The sequence below is a fragment of the Carettochelys insculpta genome, chromosome 30 (genome assembly GCF_033958435.1).
Source record: "Carettochelys insculpta isolate YL-2023 chromosome 30, ASM3395843v1, whole genome shotgun sequence".
Taxonomy (NCBI): domain Eukaryota; kingdom Metazoa; phylum Chordata; order Testudines; family Carettochelyidae; genus Carettochelys; species Carettochelys insculpta.
In genome coordinates this window covers 10,512,068-10,527,053 of record NC_134166.1, presented here as the reverse complement: position 1 = coordinate 10,527,053, position 14,986 = coordinate 10,512,068, and the positions used below count along the sequence as shown (strand labels likewise).

Genomic DNA, 14,986 nt, shown 5'->3' with positions numbered 1-14,986 from the left:
GAGGAGCTATTCCGGAACAGCTTATTTAGAATAACGCCGCTACACACAAAATACATCTCGAAATAGCACTTAGCTATTCCAAAATACAGCAGCTACACACAAAGTCTGTTTCTACACGGGCCACTTCCTTCAGAAGTGACATGCTAATACATGGAGTGAAAGATGCTAATGAGGCATGGATGCAAATTCCCCACACCTCATTAGCATAACGTCACGTGATTTGGAGTCCAGAAGACCGTTCTGCCAGACTCCAAAACGCCGTGTAGAAGCACAGCCCTCGGGGAGCTTCCGGAAGGAAGTCCTTCTTCCAGAAGCCCCTTCTTCCCAAATATTTTTGGGAAGAAGGGGCCTCCGGAAGGAGGACTTCCTTCTGGAAGCGCTTGTACACAGCGTTTTGGAGTCCGGAAGAATGGTCTTCTGGACTCCAAATCCCGGGGCATTATGCTAATGAGGTGCGGGGAATTTGCATCTTTCGCTCCATGTATTAGCATGCCACTTCCGAAAAAAGCGGCCCATGTAGGAATGGCCAAAGAGCCTATTTTAAAACGGAGCTATTGGATGCACCACGGCTTCTTTCAAAATAGCCTCTCTTCCCCGTCTGCACAGCTCCTATTCGAAATAGGAGCTATTCCTCATAGAATGAGGTATACCAATGTCAAAGTAAACCAACCATGACTTCAAAATGATTTTGAAATAGTGATTGTGTTGTGTATACATTACCATAGTTATTTTGAGACAGTGGCTCTTATTTCAAAATAACTTTGGTCTGTAGACAAACCCTAGCACAGTCAGGCCGTGTCTACACTGCAATGATCTCCTGAAAGACGATAGTCCAGAAGATCTCATCTGGAAGATCATCCTCTGGAGGATCGCATCTACCCAACAAAAGGTGGCTCAAAAGAGCAATTTGCCCTTTCAAAGGAGAGCTTCCACCCAGCCCCTGCTCTTTCAAAATAACAGGCCAGGCATCGAAAAATCTGGCACCACTGCTCTTTTGTAAGAAAAGCCTGCAGGGCATCGACACATTTTTTTCCCAAAAGAATCTTTCAGAAAAAGGTGCACGTCGTGATCCAGGAGGGGTAGAGGGCTTCTGGAAGAAGAGCCATGTTCTTTCGATTTTGGATGGAAAGAGCGTCTTTTGTGTGTGACCACTCCATGGGATCTTTCGGAAGACTCCTCTCTTTCAAAAAATCTTTTGAAAGAACTTGGTAGTGTATGTGCAGCCTCAGTGTGGAAATAAGGCACACATTTTTTCAGTGATGGTAAGTAACCATTGGAACAATTTACCAAGGGTTGTACTGGATTCTCCCCATCACTGACCATTTTAAAATGAAGACTGGATGTCACGCTAGTTCAAAACTATTGAGTCTGTCCTGGTATGGCTCTGGTCTGAAGAGGTGGGTCTGTCCCACAAAAGCTCATCACCTAATAAATTATTTTGTTAATCTTTAAAGTGCTACTTTACTCCTTTTTTGTTTTGATAGTACATAGACTACCACGGCTTTCTCTCTCTTACTAGTTCAAACAGGACTTAATTTAGGCAACCCCTATAGCCTGTGTTACACAAGACACTCTATGAATCAATTACATAGCAGTTGAATAGCTACACTGAACGAGGCTCAAGAAATCAGACTAACTAACCAAGCAAATTGATCTTTACATGTTAACACACGCAATACAAGAGTTGGGGCTGGTTCTTTGAGGAGGGGGTTGGACTAAATGACCACCTGAGATCTCCTCCAGCTCTAATAGGCTATAAATAGCTTTTCTACTCATTGTTACCGGTGTCATTTATTTGCTAGTGTCAAACCCTGGGGTTGTTTCCAGGGCATTAACAAAACTGTAAGTATCACAAAATCCCAGGGCTGAAAGGGACCTCAGGAGGTCATCTAGTCCAGCCCCCTGCTTCAAGCAGGATCAACCCCCACTAAGTCATCCCAGCCAGGACCTTGTCCAGCCGGGACTTAAAAACCTCAAGGGATGGAGAAGTACACAAGACACCCCTTGACACAGCCAGACCGTGGTTTGCCCTGCCCCCTGGAATCCACTGTATGAAATATTCCCAGCCTTTTCTGCACCAAGAGCAATAAACCTGAGCAGAAGCAGCCGGGTGGGAGTCATTTCCTCCTGTACCTCCTCACAGCTGTGGTCTCAGCAATTTTATTTCAGGGGAAGCAATTGTGATTTGAGTTGAGAAGAGGAACCAGCAGAAAAATTTGTCTCTACCCAAGTTCTAGCTCCTTAGAGGAGAAACCAGCTCCTACGTAGGTGATATCTACCCTGTCCACTCTGACACTAGAGACACTCCTAGCCTAGCTGACACACACATAACAGGAGCCAATGGAAATATGATGCATTTTAATCGGGATGGAAACTAGCCACTGGACTACAGTTCCCAAGGGAGGGGAATCCTTCATCAGTCAGAGTCTTTACATCAGAACTGGGTGTCATTACAAGTCCTCAGATCTAACAGTGTCATTTACGGAGCTGGGAAAATGGTTCCCTACTGCTGCAGTCCCTGGGTGGGGGGGCGGCTCCGGCCTGCATTAGGCAGGAGCTCAGCCTGAGTGGGTAGAATGGCCCTTTCTGGCTTCAACATCTGTGAGGTTCTCCTTAACATCCATTTGTGCTGGTGAAACCCTGCCCTGTATTTGAATCCACAGACTAGTTATAAGTACACAACATTAGACATTTTGTTGCTTAGTGGAATTAATAGAACTTGTCCAGCCTGGAAAGAATTTGTAATAATGTGGAGTAATCATAGCATGGGCTAGCATTTAAACATGCAATAAGCTCAGATATTATATGTCTTTAGTAACTGAATTACTTACTCGTAACAGAAAAGACCAAAGAAAGCAATGAGTCAATACGCTCATGGCTGCAAATGACTTCCAAAAGAGCCACCTTCTCCTATTCCACCCCCCTAGAGCAACTGGCAATGCTTAGGACGTTACTCAAGGGCTGGAATGCCGCTGTTCTCTGAAATATATTATCAAGGAATCAAACAAAAGCGGTGGTGGCTCTCAGGAGCTCTTTCCCATCTTCTTAAACATGCAACTTCCCATGCATGGAGACAGATGAGATGTAGCACTCACTATGCTGTTCGCTGTGCTCAAAGAGATCATCATAACCATTATTTGTTCCAGAACTAGGGGTTCCAGCTTTCTGAATGGCTGCAGAAAACTAAACACCGATGCCCCTCTCCTGCCCCACCCCTTATCTCAGGGCCTGCCCCCGTGCTCCCTCTTTAAATCCTCCTCTGAAACCCCACCACTCATGGTAGAGAATGTTGCAGTGCATCACCTCAAGAACCCAGAGCACATCAGTCCTCTGTGCCCTACACCAATTCCCTTTAGATATGTAAAGACTGAGGTTTGGACAGCCAGACCTAGTGGTCACAGCCAAGGGGCAGGAACGGATCAAAAAAGCAGGACCTGGGGACCAGTCAGCAGAGCACAGCTCAGCAGCCAGCGTCCAACAAAGCAGCCAACGAGGAACTAATCCAGTTGCACAATCAACTTTCTCTGTCCTTCTGGCTTAAATGGTGCAGCTGGACCAATCAGTGTGGCTGGATGCTGCTCGGTGCCTTAGTGGTTTGCTAGCAACTTGTGCGTTCCATTAGTCATTCAGTCCACAAGTTCCTAGCAAGCCACAGGGTAGCAGCTAGAGGGCACTGGCTGACTGGGGACCAATAGACCTCTTCACTAGCAGTGTGAAGCTGGCACCCACAGGCCCCCGGCCTCTTCACTAGCAGTGTGAATCTGGCACCCACGGGCCCCCGGCCTCTTCACTAGCAGCGTGAATCCGGCACCCACGGGCCCCCGGCCTCTTCACTAGCAGCGTGAATCCGGCACCCACGGGCCCCCGGCCTCTTCACTAGCAGCGTGAATCCGGCACCCACGGGCCCCCGGCCTCTTCACTAGCAGCGTGAATCCAGCACCCACGGGCCCCCGGCCTCTTCTCTGGAAAAACAAGGCACTGGTCTGTTCTCTTCCCAGGACAGAGCAGGGCAGCCCCAGTATGGGCTGGTACCTGCGAGGCACAGCCTAGCCCTATCCTGCCTTCCCTGAGGGGCCAGCCCTGGTGCTGGTGTTCAGTGGAACCCCAGTCTCAAGTTGCTGCCCTGGGCTTGTTAATTACTCCTGAGAACTGCAGAGTGAGCACAGCCTCTCACTTCTGCTTTGAGCTGCCGGTTTGAGTGATGACCAAGAAGAGGGGGTTTCCTGTGGGAAAGTCAGGCTATCCCGTTGCCAGACGTCAACTGGAGCTTTCATTTTCTCTGGAGAAAGCTCTCCGGCAGGCTCTGGAGCAACGAGATGGTGGCATGGCTGGTGCTAGCTCTGCTCCTGTGCAAAGGTAAGAGCTCTTGTCCCTGCTTACCCTGCTGTTCCCACTGTCTCCTTAGACACAGACCTGTAACCAGCAGTGGCTCAGCTGGTCCCTGATGTCAACTCAGCCACAGGACTCACCACTGATGTGAGCATCACTGGACCAAGTCAGATCCACGTGTGTACCAGAGAGGAGGGGACAGGCTCCTTTCACCCATGGGAACAGCCCCTGCCGCTGCATGGCCGGGTAGCTGGGTGAGCCAAGGGAACACATGGGCCCGCGCAGATGCACACGGCTCTCAGTGGGCTGCCGCAGGATCACACGGACAGCTGTAATTTTTATCGTGGATTATTTGCGTTCCCCTGGAACACCTGGCAGCCTCAACCATGGACCTTGACTTGCTGTGCTAGGTGCTGTACACAGAACAAAAAGACAGTTCCAAGCTCCCACCCCAAGAAGCTGATGATCTAAATAGGGACATGAGGGTGTGGGGAGGTAACAATCTCTTTTATTGAACCAACTTTGGCTGGTGAGAGACACAAACTTTCTAGCTCACACAGAGCTCTGCCTCCAATCTAGGAAAACAGTCTACAAAAGTGCTCAGAATGTCACAGCTAAATATCAGGTGGAACATAGTTTAGCACAGGTACTTCCAAGGGATGGTTCAAGGTGAAAGGGGGCTGTTACTCACTCTCCATTCCTAAGGAGGAAAGGTGGGGGGGAAGCAAGGGAGGCAGCTAGTGTGTAATAGTGCTGTAATGTGCCATAAGTCCAGTCTCTCTAGTCAGTCCATGATTGTAAATGTCTAGCAAAGTTACGAATGTCAGTTCCCAGGCTTATTGCTTGAAAGTGGCCATGTAGATTTGCACTGAGGCTGAGGACTGAGAGGCCAGATATGTGGCCTTAGCTCTCTGAAGTATTTTTGCCACCTATCATTTTTCTGCATGAGTTCAGTGGAGAGTGTAGTGATTGTCTGGTTTCACCCACATCCTCCTAAGGTCTCTTCCTGGCCTACGATTCTCTGATTTATATAGCTGTTACTGAGGCATTTAGTGCACTGGATGTGGTAAAGCATTTCTAATACTAGGCATACATGGACCCAGTGAAGGGACCTCTAAAGGTTTGTGGATGGTGTTGATCGCTGCAGCAGTGGAAACAGGCCTGTAGATTTTGCCAGTATTGTTCTGGTAGGGTCTGGTGCTGCTTTGAGTTGGGGTGTCCTGGTCTGTGGGGAGCTGGCTTCTGATGATGAATTGCTGAAGTTACGTGAAGGCCCCTGGAAGGAAAGGTTTCCTTCTCAACGTGACACCCATCAAGAATGGATCGTCTTTGTTGGCTGATACCCCATAGGGGGTCCAGTGGGGTGAGGTCAGTGGAAATTAGAGGTGTATGGTGGGGGGCAGAAGAGGTTATTTCTGTATCAAAGAAAGTTCATTTGGGGTGGCCATTCCATAGTAAGATCTACTTTTCTGGTGGAGGGAAGGCAGCATTACATGTATTAAGATATGTGTTCTGGACTTACTCTTCAGAGCCTCTACTATGGTAGTGGAGGGTTTGGCTGCAGATAATAAGTTTCTTGTGGGTTTGGAGTGGTTACTGGATGGTAGACGTGGTGATCCCTGTGTTACTTGAGTACATTGGCTGTAGGATGTTATCTGTCTGAAGCTGATTGTGGTGGCAGGAAACTGATGCCGGGAGTGGGGTTGGATTGTTTTGGCGAGAGTTTAACAAATATCTTAGTGAGAATGTTTGTTTGGAGACCTGGATTTTTTTGTGGAGGGGGGTGGGGGAAGGGGGAGATGGGCGAGGGCAGGGGTATCTCTATTTACAACGTTTAAATTTAAAAGGCTATGTCAGTTAAATACCTGACACCAGCAAAGCCAGGCAGAATCTGGAGCAAGCAGGAAACTGCTCCGTTGGTTCCTGTGTCACCATAGCAGCGGCCATGTTGTTTCCAGCTGCTGGAACATTTGCACAGGGATTTAAAATGGGGCCTGTGACCTTTTCAGATTCTTTGTGGTGGAGAAAGAGCCTGGGAGGTGGTGGGACCAGGGGAAGGAGAAGATGGAGAGGGTTGGAGTTGGGCGTGGGGGAGGGGAGGCGATTAAAATTTTGCAGTTGGTGGTTCCTTTTTGCCTCGGGTCTCGTTTTCGCCTGGCAGGGCAGGTTACTGTGAGCTTCCCAGTGGGTGCCACTGCCTGCTAGGGGAAGACCCTAGCAGCAGGTCTTTGGCATGGATGCCTTTGTCCTGGCAGCCTCACCATCCCAGGTGGGCAAGGAAGAGCGAGCATGGGAAGGTGACATCAGAGAGGAGGGCTGTGCCAACCCTGCGCTGGCTACCACAGTCAAACCAGGCTCAGACAAAGATGCCCGGGGAGCAATGAGACAGCTGTCTGGGGTGTTGGCCCTGGAGAGCTGTTGGGGTTTCCAATAGGCTCCTTCTATCCCAGCTCCTTCCACAGCCCTGACATGAAGGTGTCTGCCTGTTGCCTCATTCCAGTCCCACCGGCTGCAGCTCATACCACCGTCCACGTGAGCGGAGTAGTAGGGAGCGCCGTATTGCTGGGAGCGGACGTCCCCCGGGGGTTCCAAGTCAGGGAGGCCATCTGGAGGTACCTGGCACCAGCAGAAGAGCTAGTGGCCACCTACTTCAGAGGCTCAGCAGAGACTCTGTACCAATGCCATTTCTATGGGCGGAGCCGGCTTCACAGCAACCTCACCCTGGAGATCCGTCAGGTGGAGCTGGGAGATGGCGGCACCTTCTCAGCCCTGCTGGTGAACACGCGAGGACAGACGGAGCGGCGGGTGCTCCACCTGTCAGTCTACGGTACGCTGGGTTTGGTGCCTGTTCCCTCCCCACTTAAAGGCAACGTGCTTGGAACAAGGCCAAATTCTCCATGGAGGAGCACGCTGGCCTGAACCAGCAGGCAACAAGCTGCTGTCTGGTGCCGCTCCATCCCTGCAGGCTGCCAGGCCTAGCCCTGACTCTGACAGGGGCCCCATGGCAGAGCTGGGGCTGCTGAGCTACCCTGAGGCCTAGGACATTTTATATTCCTTTACAAAGCTCTGAGGAAAAAAAAATTCTAGAGCCCTGCATGGGCACAAAATTTATATCCACAGATATCTGCATCTGCACCCACAGCTGTGGATCCCTGTGGCTAGCAGGTAGCTAGCCATGGATTTTCAGGGTTGTACAAGCTCCCTACGGGCCTGGCAAAGGGACATCAGCCTACGGTGGAAGGGCCTGGCCCAGCCCCTGCAGTGGGGAGTATAACTCATGACCCAAAGGTTACAAGGCCAGAAGGGATCAAGTCCGCCCTCCAAGGAGCATATCACTCCCTGCGTCATTTTGGGAGGCAGCTGCTGCTGCCTTTGTGGGGGAGCCAGAGCCAGCCTGCCCCAAGGAGGTGACTGTGTGTCCCATTGCCCTGGTCCTGGGCACCGGTTGGGCAGGTCCCAGAGGGAGGATGGGAGACCAGCGCTCATCTGCTAACCAGGAAATGTTGTCGCAGTCACAAGGCAGCACAACGGGAACTTGAGGCTTTTTGACTTCCCTGTTGCCTTCATTTCTGTTCTTACAAAGCACCTGCGATGCTGGCACAAGTGTGGGAGTCTCTCTGGTCTTGCAGGAAGCGGGACCAGTGGATGAAGCTGCCCCCGCACAGGCTGTCACGGTATCACCCCCTGGTCCTCTGCCTGCACAGGCATGTGTGTGTGTGTGTATACACACACACACACACACACTCTCCTAGGGCTGGAATGCAGCTCAGGAGGTCATTGAGTCCAGTCCCCTGCTTAAAGCAGGATCAACCCCAACTAAGTCCTCCCAGCCAGGGCTTTGTCAAGCTGGGACTTAAAAACCTCCAGGGATGGAGGTTCCACCACCTCTCTAGGTAACACATTCCAGTGCTGCACCAGCCTTCCCGGGGAAATAGTTTCACCTAAGAGCCAACCTACCTTCCTCCCCTGTAACTTTAAACCACTGTTCCTTGTTCTGCCCTCCATCACTACTGAGGACAGCCTCGCTCATCCTCCTCAGAGCCCCTCCCTTCAGGAATTTGGGGCTCTTAAGGCTGAAGTTTGAAAGCCCTGTCTGAGCACCACACCAAACACCTCGTCAGCCCAGTAGTTCTAGGGGCAGTGAGTGAGAATACAAATGGGTGTACGGGTGCTCTAATACCAGGTGTGCTAGTGTAACAGGCAGGCCCGCCGGGGTGTAGGCTTTGACCATCCATCCAGGCGCCACTGAAGATTTTGACCCCTCTGCTGCTCTGTCTCCAGAAGTGGTTTCCCAGCTGGCGCTGCAGGTGTTCACGTCGGAGAGCAGCCGGAGTGGCTCTGCTACGGCCTGTGAGGCGTTCCTGACCTGCGTGGCTGCTAGTGGCACCAATGTGACCTACAGCTGGGGCAGGCTGGATGGTGAAGCTCTGACCATGGACAACCACTCGCTCTTTGAGGCTGGCCGGGTGCTATGGGCTAAGCTTGGCCCCTCGGACAGGCAGATGGCCTATACCTGTACTGCAGGCAATGCTGTCAGTCAGAGCACAGCTACCATAACACCCTGGGACCACTGCCAGAGGGAAGCAGGTATGTCACATTTCCCTTCTCTCCCAGGCCCAACTGCCTAGCATCAGGCCATGGCCCAGCTGGCTGCAGCCGTAAGGCTCTAGGGTCCCCCTGCTGGGAGACTTATTTTACAGGAGAGCATTTATTTTCAACAGCAGATTTGCCTCCCTGTGAAGGGGGAGGAGGCGGAGTGGGTACCCATTGCACTCCAGGGCAGAGGTACTGGGGCAGGCCAGACCCCCACAGCAGCTCAAGCTGTGGAAGGGGCAGCAGTGCCAGAGGGCAGCTCTTGTTTTCCCCAACACAAACACTCCATTTAAAGGTCAGGCATTGGCAGGCAATATCATTCAGCCCCCCAGCTGGCATTACAGAGGAAGGGAAGGGCCACATTCTGCTCTTGTCTCCACCGCTGGTTGCTCCAGAGTCAGTCCCCTGCAATCAGTGGGCCGCATTCTGCATTTTCCACCAGCTTAGCTGACAACAGAATCTGGCCCAGGCACAGGACAAGATTTACTCTCATCACGGGAAGAGTCCAGGGAAGGGCCAGGAAATTCCACAAATGTTCCAAAGCTGCAAGAAATCCTCCCTGCTGTGATTGCTGAGCAGAGGAACTTTGGTTTCCCTTGCGTTTCCTGCTGCCTCAGCCTATTCTTGGCCCTGTGGGGAGGCGGTGGATGTGGAGGTGGGGGGATGTCCACACCAGTCTCTGTGACTCTTCCCAGCAGTGCAGTAGGAAGGCTGGGGAGCTGCAGCGGGGGTGGCTGGGAATTCGAGCTAATGCGCAGACAGGCCCTCTGAATTTCCCTGCGACTCTCAGGCTCTGTCATGTCCTCTTGGCTCATGATGTGGGAGAGGCTTTTACAAGGCAGCAGGGGGCTGGGCATCCTGCTCCCCACACCTGTGCCTACGGCTGACCTCTTCCTCTTCCTGCCCAGCTACGGATGACGCTGTGTACGACTACAGGAACATTCTGCTCATTGCTGTGCCCATCTCTGTCCTCCTCCTGGCCATGGCTGTCTGCGGGCTCCTCCTCTCTCGGAAGCACTCAGGTAGGAGCACTAAGCGCTGTTCTTAGCCCGGTACTGAAGAACTCCCCTGTGAGCTGCGCACGCCTGCAAGCCAGACAGGCCCCGCCAGGGGGAGGCAGAGTGAGGGGGTGGGCATGGTGTAGATCCCCCAGCAAGCACGTAGGAAGGCTGCTCTGTCCTTGTTTCCTCACACAGAATTCAGCTGCTACCACTTGGAGGAGGTTTCCAGAGGCTGTTACACGAGCCCTGGGTGCCCTTGGAAATCAAGGCAGGAACTCAGTATCTCTGACCCCCAGCCCCATCCATGGGCCCTCCAGGAGCTTTGGGTCTGCAGTACAAGCAACAATCTGATTTTCACCGCTCTGCACACAGGGCTGCCCCTCCCCTCTGTGCTGTGGGGGGACTCAGCTGCCACACTCAGATGTCTTCTGCCACTCGCATGGCTTGCAGCCTCTCTAGTCCTGCCAGCCTGAAACCTATGCCCTGGCTGCAAACATCCTCCCCCTAAGGTGCTGTCATTAGACTACTAGGCCAGCCCCAGTCAGTGGCTCCTCTCACACTGGAAGTCAGGGACTGGCTGCAACCTTGCCCCCGTGAGAGAGCTGCAGGGGGGTGTTTCCAGGCAGCTTGGAGCTGTGGGGGAAAGGGCGCCTGGGAAAACGCCTGCTGGTTCCTCGCAGCAACTTGCTTTTGGCTCTTTGTCTGCTGTCTCCCCCGCTGCAGCAGACAGGGAGCATGGAGAGAATGCTCTTGCTGTCTGACCAACCTTCTCTTCAGGTGACTCAGCCAGGGCAGTTCTGAGCCCTGCAGGGGCAAATCAGCCAGACTGATCCAACCACCGAGACCCAGGAGGTTGGATCTTTTGGCCGAGACCTTAAAGCAGGTGTCAGCAACCCCTGGCATGGGTGCCAAGAGCAGCACGCAAGCCAATTTTCATTGGCACCCAAGGCAGGAGCTCAGTGTCCCCCCCCAGCCCCACATGCAACCAGGAGCTTGCTCAAAACCAGGCCACCTGTGAGTTAGCAAAAGACCAGCTATTGCTACTAACCACCCCTATGCAGTAAAACTCTGCCTCTGAATTTCAGTCAATGAAGCTGTTGTAGGTAGGACTATTAGTGACTTTAAAAAGTATCACCAGCACTCGGACAGTCCATAGATGTCAAAAGGTCAAATTTCAGCACTCCGCCTGGGCAAGGTTGCTGACCCCTGCCTTAAAACCTGTCCCGTTAGACTAGACAGTGTGTGTTCCTAGGGCTCCACTAGCGTAGGAGCTTTCACCATGATCTTGGCTAAAATTCCCCTTGTCCCCCCTGCAGTGCTGGGTGTCTGCTGTCTCCCTGGCCATAGCTGCCTTTCACCGGCAGCACACATCAAGGGCTGGTGAGGTGCTACCCGAAGGCTAAGGTGCACTTATCCCTTGGGGAGGGTCTGAGAACAAATACAGTTCTGCCACTTTGGGGAGAAAGGGAATGATGATTGTTTTCCCCCTTCGCTAGGGAGGCAAAGAATGAAATCGCTGTCGGATGTCTCTGAGCCAGATGAATCCCCTGTGTAGGAACTGATGCTACGTACAGCGCAGAGGTGTGCCTACCGTGTTGACCCATGGTCTCTTCTTCTGGAGAACGTCCAAGGGACTGGCAACTTCCATGGCCCATGGGCAGCCCAGTGCCTAGGGGCATCCTTGGGGGGCTGGATCCAAGCACAGGCTTGCTTTTGGCCACTGAACATTAACCAGCCCTTTCTCCCTTCCAGTTTCCTGCTTTTAAAAACCACATGTAACCACCACCAGACAGACTTGAACCTGGGATCTCACTACAAGCACCTCCACAGTTTGAGCTACAAGCCATCTGCTCTCCACTAGGCTGTAGAGAAGACCCACTCTTTTGCCACGTAAGTGGTTGAGGTGCCACTCCGTAGGACAGTGACCCATACATGTGTGTAGGTTACACATGCAGACACTTGAGTTGCCTGCCTCTGCCTACAATTTTCATCAACAGTGCTGCATCGTCCTGAATAGTCCTCAGCTTGGCAGCATCCACTGGGGAAACTCAGACCTTGCCAGGAAACTAATTTTAAGGCTTTGTCTTTACAGACAAAAGAGGGGAGCAGGGGGAGATGTCCTTAGCTAGAGTTTGCGGGCTCAAGGTGCACCCTACAAAGGCAAGGTCATTTTCACACAAGTTGGCTGGTTGAGTGAAACTCTTCGCCCTACGAAACTCAACCAGCCAGCTTATGTAAAAATGACAAATGGCCTTGTCTTCACAGGGATTTTACCTCTAGTTCATAGTCATAAATTCTAAGGCCAGAATTACCACTGTGGTCATCACATCCAACCTCATGGGTAACATGGGTCAAAGACCTGCCCCACCCACATGCTTCCAGCTTGTGGTAGAACAGATCACTTAGAAACTACCCATCACATTAGGGACACCTTTTTATTGTGTGACATGCAAGTTGGGTGCTGAGTGCTCTTGAGATCTTGGACTGCTAACCGAGACTGGAGCTTTCATGAAGATCTGGCTCCAGCTATATAGCTGCAGCGTTTGGGGCAATCTGGTCCTTCTTCCAACTATATCCTTGTTACCAGCCTCAGCGTTTTGCAAAGAGGGGTTGAACCCGAGTACGAAATACAACGTTATCTTCAAGCTGTTTGGGGGAGTTCAGAGACCTGGAATCCACCCTCAGAAGGGGTACATTAGCACTGGCAAAGGAATGTGCCATTACACACACACACTCAGCATTATTTTATATGATTGTATCTTCAGTAATTGCAACTGAATGTGACCAGAAAGAATCTTCACAAAACAAAAAAGCCATCCTGCAGCACTTTAAAGACCAACAAAATAATGTATTTGGTGATGAGCTTTGGTGGGACGGACCCAATTCTTCTTCAGAAAGTACCTGCTCATTATGAGCATTGTGTGATTTTTTTTAAGCTATATGAGCACATGTAAAATTTCTGGAAGCGAATTTAGTACAATGTATAAGAGTCAAATTACAAAAGTCTCTGCCCAGACTTGTAGCTGAATGTTTGAAAGCACGACCAAAGGTTTGCAGTTTTTCCAAGAATGAGTTGACAGTAAATGAAGTTCAGTATTATATACACCATCTGTGTTCCTTGTACTTTGGGCATATTAAACGCCACCCAGCAAAACAGCTGGCTGTGGAATGTTCTAAACAGTTAATGCTGCTTTTCAGTAGCTCTTGGAACACTGAGGATATTCAAGAGGACTGGGTAGAAAGCACACATACCTTCTAGAACAGGAAGGGATGTCATCTAGTCCAGTCCCCTACCCTCTTAGCAAGGCCAAGCACCATGCCTGACATCTATTTGCCCCAATCCCTAAATGGGCTCCTCAAAGACTGAGCTCACAACTGTGGGTTTCGCAGGCCAATGCTCAAACTACTGAGCTATCCCTCCCCAAAGGCAGCCTTTACCCCAGATGGAACTTGAATCTACAAACCCTAGCTCAGAAGGCCAATGCCTTATCCATTAGGCCACTGGAGCACAAATTTTTTTATAATTAGAAATACACATCTCCTAGATCTGTGCAAATATCTGAAAAGAGTCCAGAGGACAACCTGTGTAATTACAGACCTGTCAGCCTGACATCAGTTACAGGACTTGATTGATAAAGAGTTGCAGGCAGGCAGGCAATACAATTAATGCCAATCAACATAGATTTGTGGTAAATTGATACTGTCAAAGTAACCTGATAGCTTTTTCTGGTGAGATTAGAAGCTGGTATATAAAGGTAACAGTGCTAACATTGCACACTTGGAGCACTACAGGGTGTTTGACTTGGCATGACATTTTGATTAAAAACTAGCACTACACACAATCACCACAACACCCATTGGGTAGATTAAAAATTGTCCAACCAACAGGCCTTAAAAAAATGTGTTGATAACTGGAGTTTCGTCTGACCAGCTGTGTTTCTGGTGAGGCTTTGCAGGGATCAGTGCATGGCCCTTTGCTATATAACATTTTTATGAGTGACCTACCAGAAAATATCAAACCCTCACTGATGATGTTTGCAGATGTTTCAAAGATTGACAGAGGGATAAATGATGAGGACTGGTCGCTGGAGGGTAATATAATAAATGCCAGTCAACATGGTTTATGAAAAATATATCCTGAAACCAAAAGGAAGGTTTTTGCTATGCCGTACTGAAATGATTGGCTAAAACAACAGCACATGGCCATCGCGCAAAGGAGTAGGCATCCTGTGACAATGGCTGCCAAGTAGACACAAAACTACGGAAGAGACCCTGCAATTTGTCCTGGACACCCCTGTAATTAAGCAGCTCACAAAGAGATGTTACATGGGCAAGGTTGTAGAAACTCAGTTCCCTATTTTAAAATGGTGCATCTGTCTGTGAGTCTGTTTGACCAAGGACTCCTGCTAAATAGTAGGACCACTAAATTTGGTATGCGGCCTCCTCTTATCATAAACTTAAAACAAGGTGAGGGTTTGGTTGCACCAGGAAAATGGGAAGTGCCTGGAATTCAATTGGTTCTAATAAACTGGAAAGGGAGAGGTCAGGAATTGGGCACTGTCAAACTGGGAATAGCAAGCTGTGGGCAGGGATCTGGTTGTTGCCAGTCACCTTCCCAGCCAGCCCCAGGGCATTTCCACCTAGCCTGAGTGAACTCCTGCCCAGCCCCACCATGCCAGGTCCAGGAAGCAGCAGGGGGCAGCTTGCATGGCCCTCCCCAGGTTGGCCCTGGGAAGAAGCTAGAGGCCAGGGTAAATGGTGCCCCCCAGGAAGAAGCTGGTGGGTGAAGTATGTGGGGCCCGGGCAAGAAATTGATGGCCCACCAGCCCTGAACCCCTCCTCACCACCCAACCCTTCCACACACCCCACATCTCCAGGCCTGAGCTGCCCCACATCCCTAAGCCTCTGCCCTGATTCCTTCACCCCATATACCTCCAGCCATGAAGGGCCCGATCAATACCGGATAAGTCTTCTGGTCCACAGAACTAGATGTTTGGTTGTAACTGATGCGTGAGAACCCAGAACCAAGCAATGAGAGCCACAAGAGCATGGCAACACATGAC

At 50.9% G+C, this 14,986-nt stretch overlaps 1 protein-coding gene across 1 annotated transcript; it reads left to right on the top strand.

Annotated features, from left to right (window-relative positions):
• Positions 1-4,074: 4,074 nt before the first annotated feature.
• SLAMF8 (SLAM family member 8) lies at positions 4,075-13,029 on the top strand. The gene is given in 6 exon segments (XM_074981032.1): positions 4,075-4,252; positions 4,254-4,356; positions 6,830-7,156; positions 8,611-8,916; positions 9,831-9,944; positions 11,420-13,029. Coding segments are annotated over 6 exon segments (960 nt in total). The 5' UTR covers positions 4,075-4,201; the 3' UTR covers positions 11,479-13,029.
• The last annotated feature ends 1,957 nt before the right edge of the window (positions 13,030-14,986 follow it).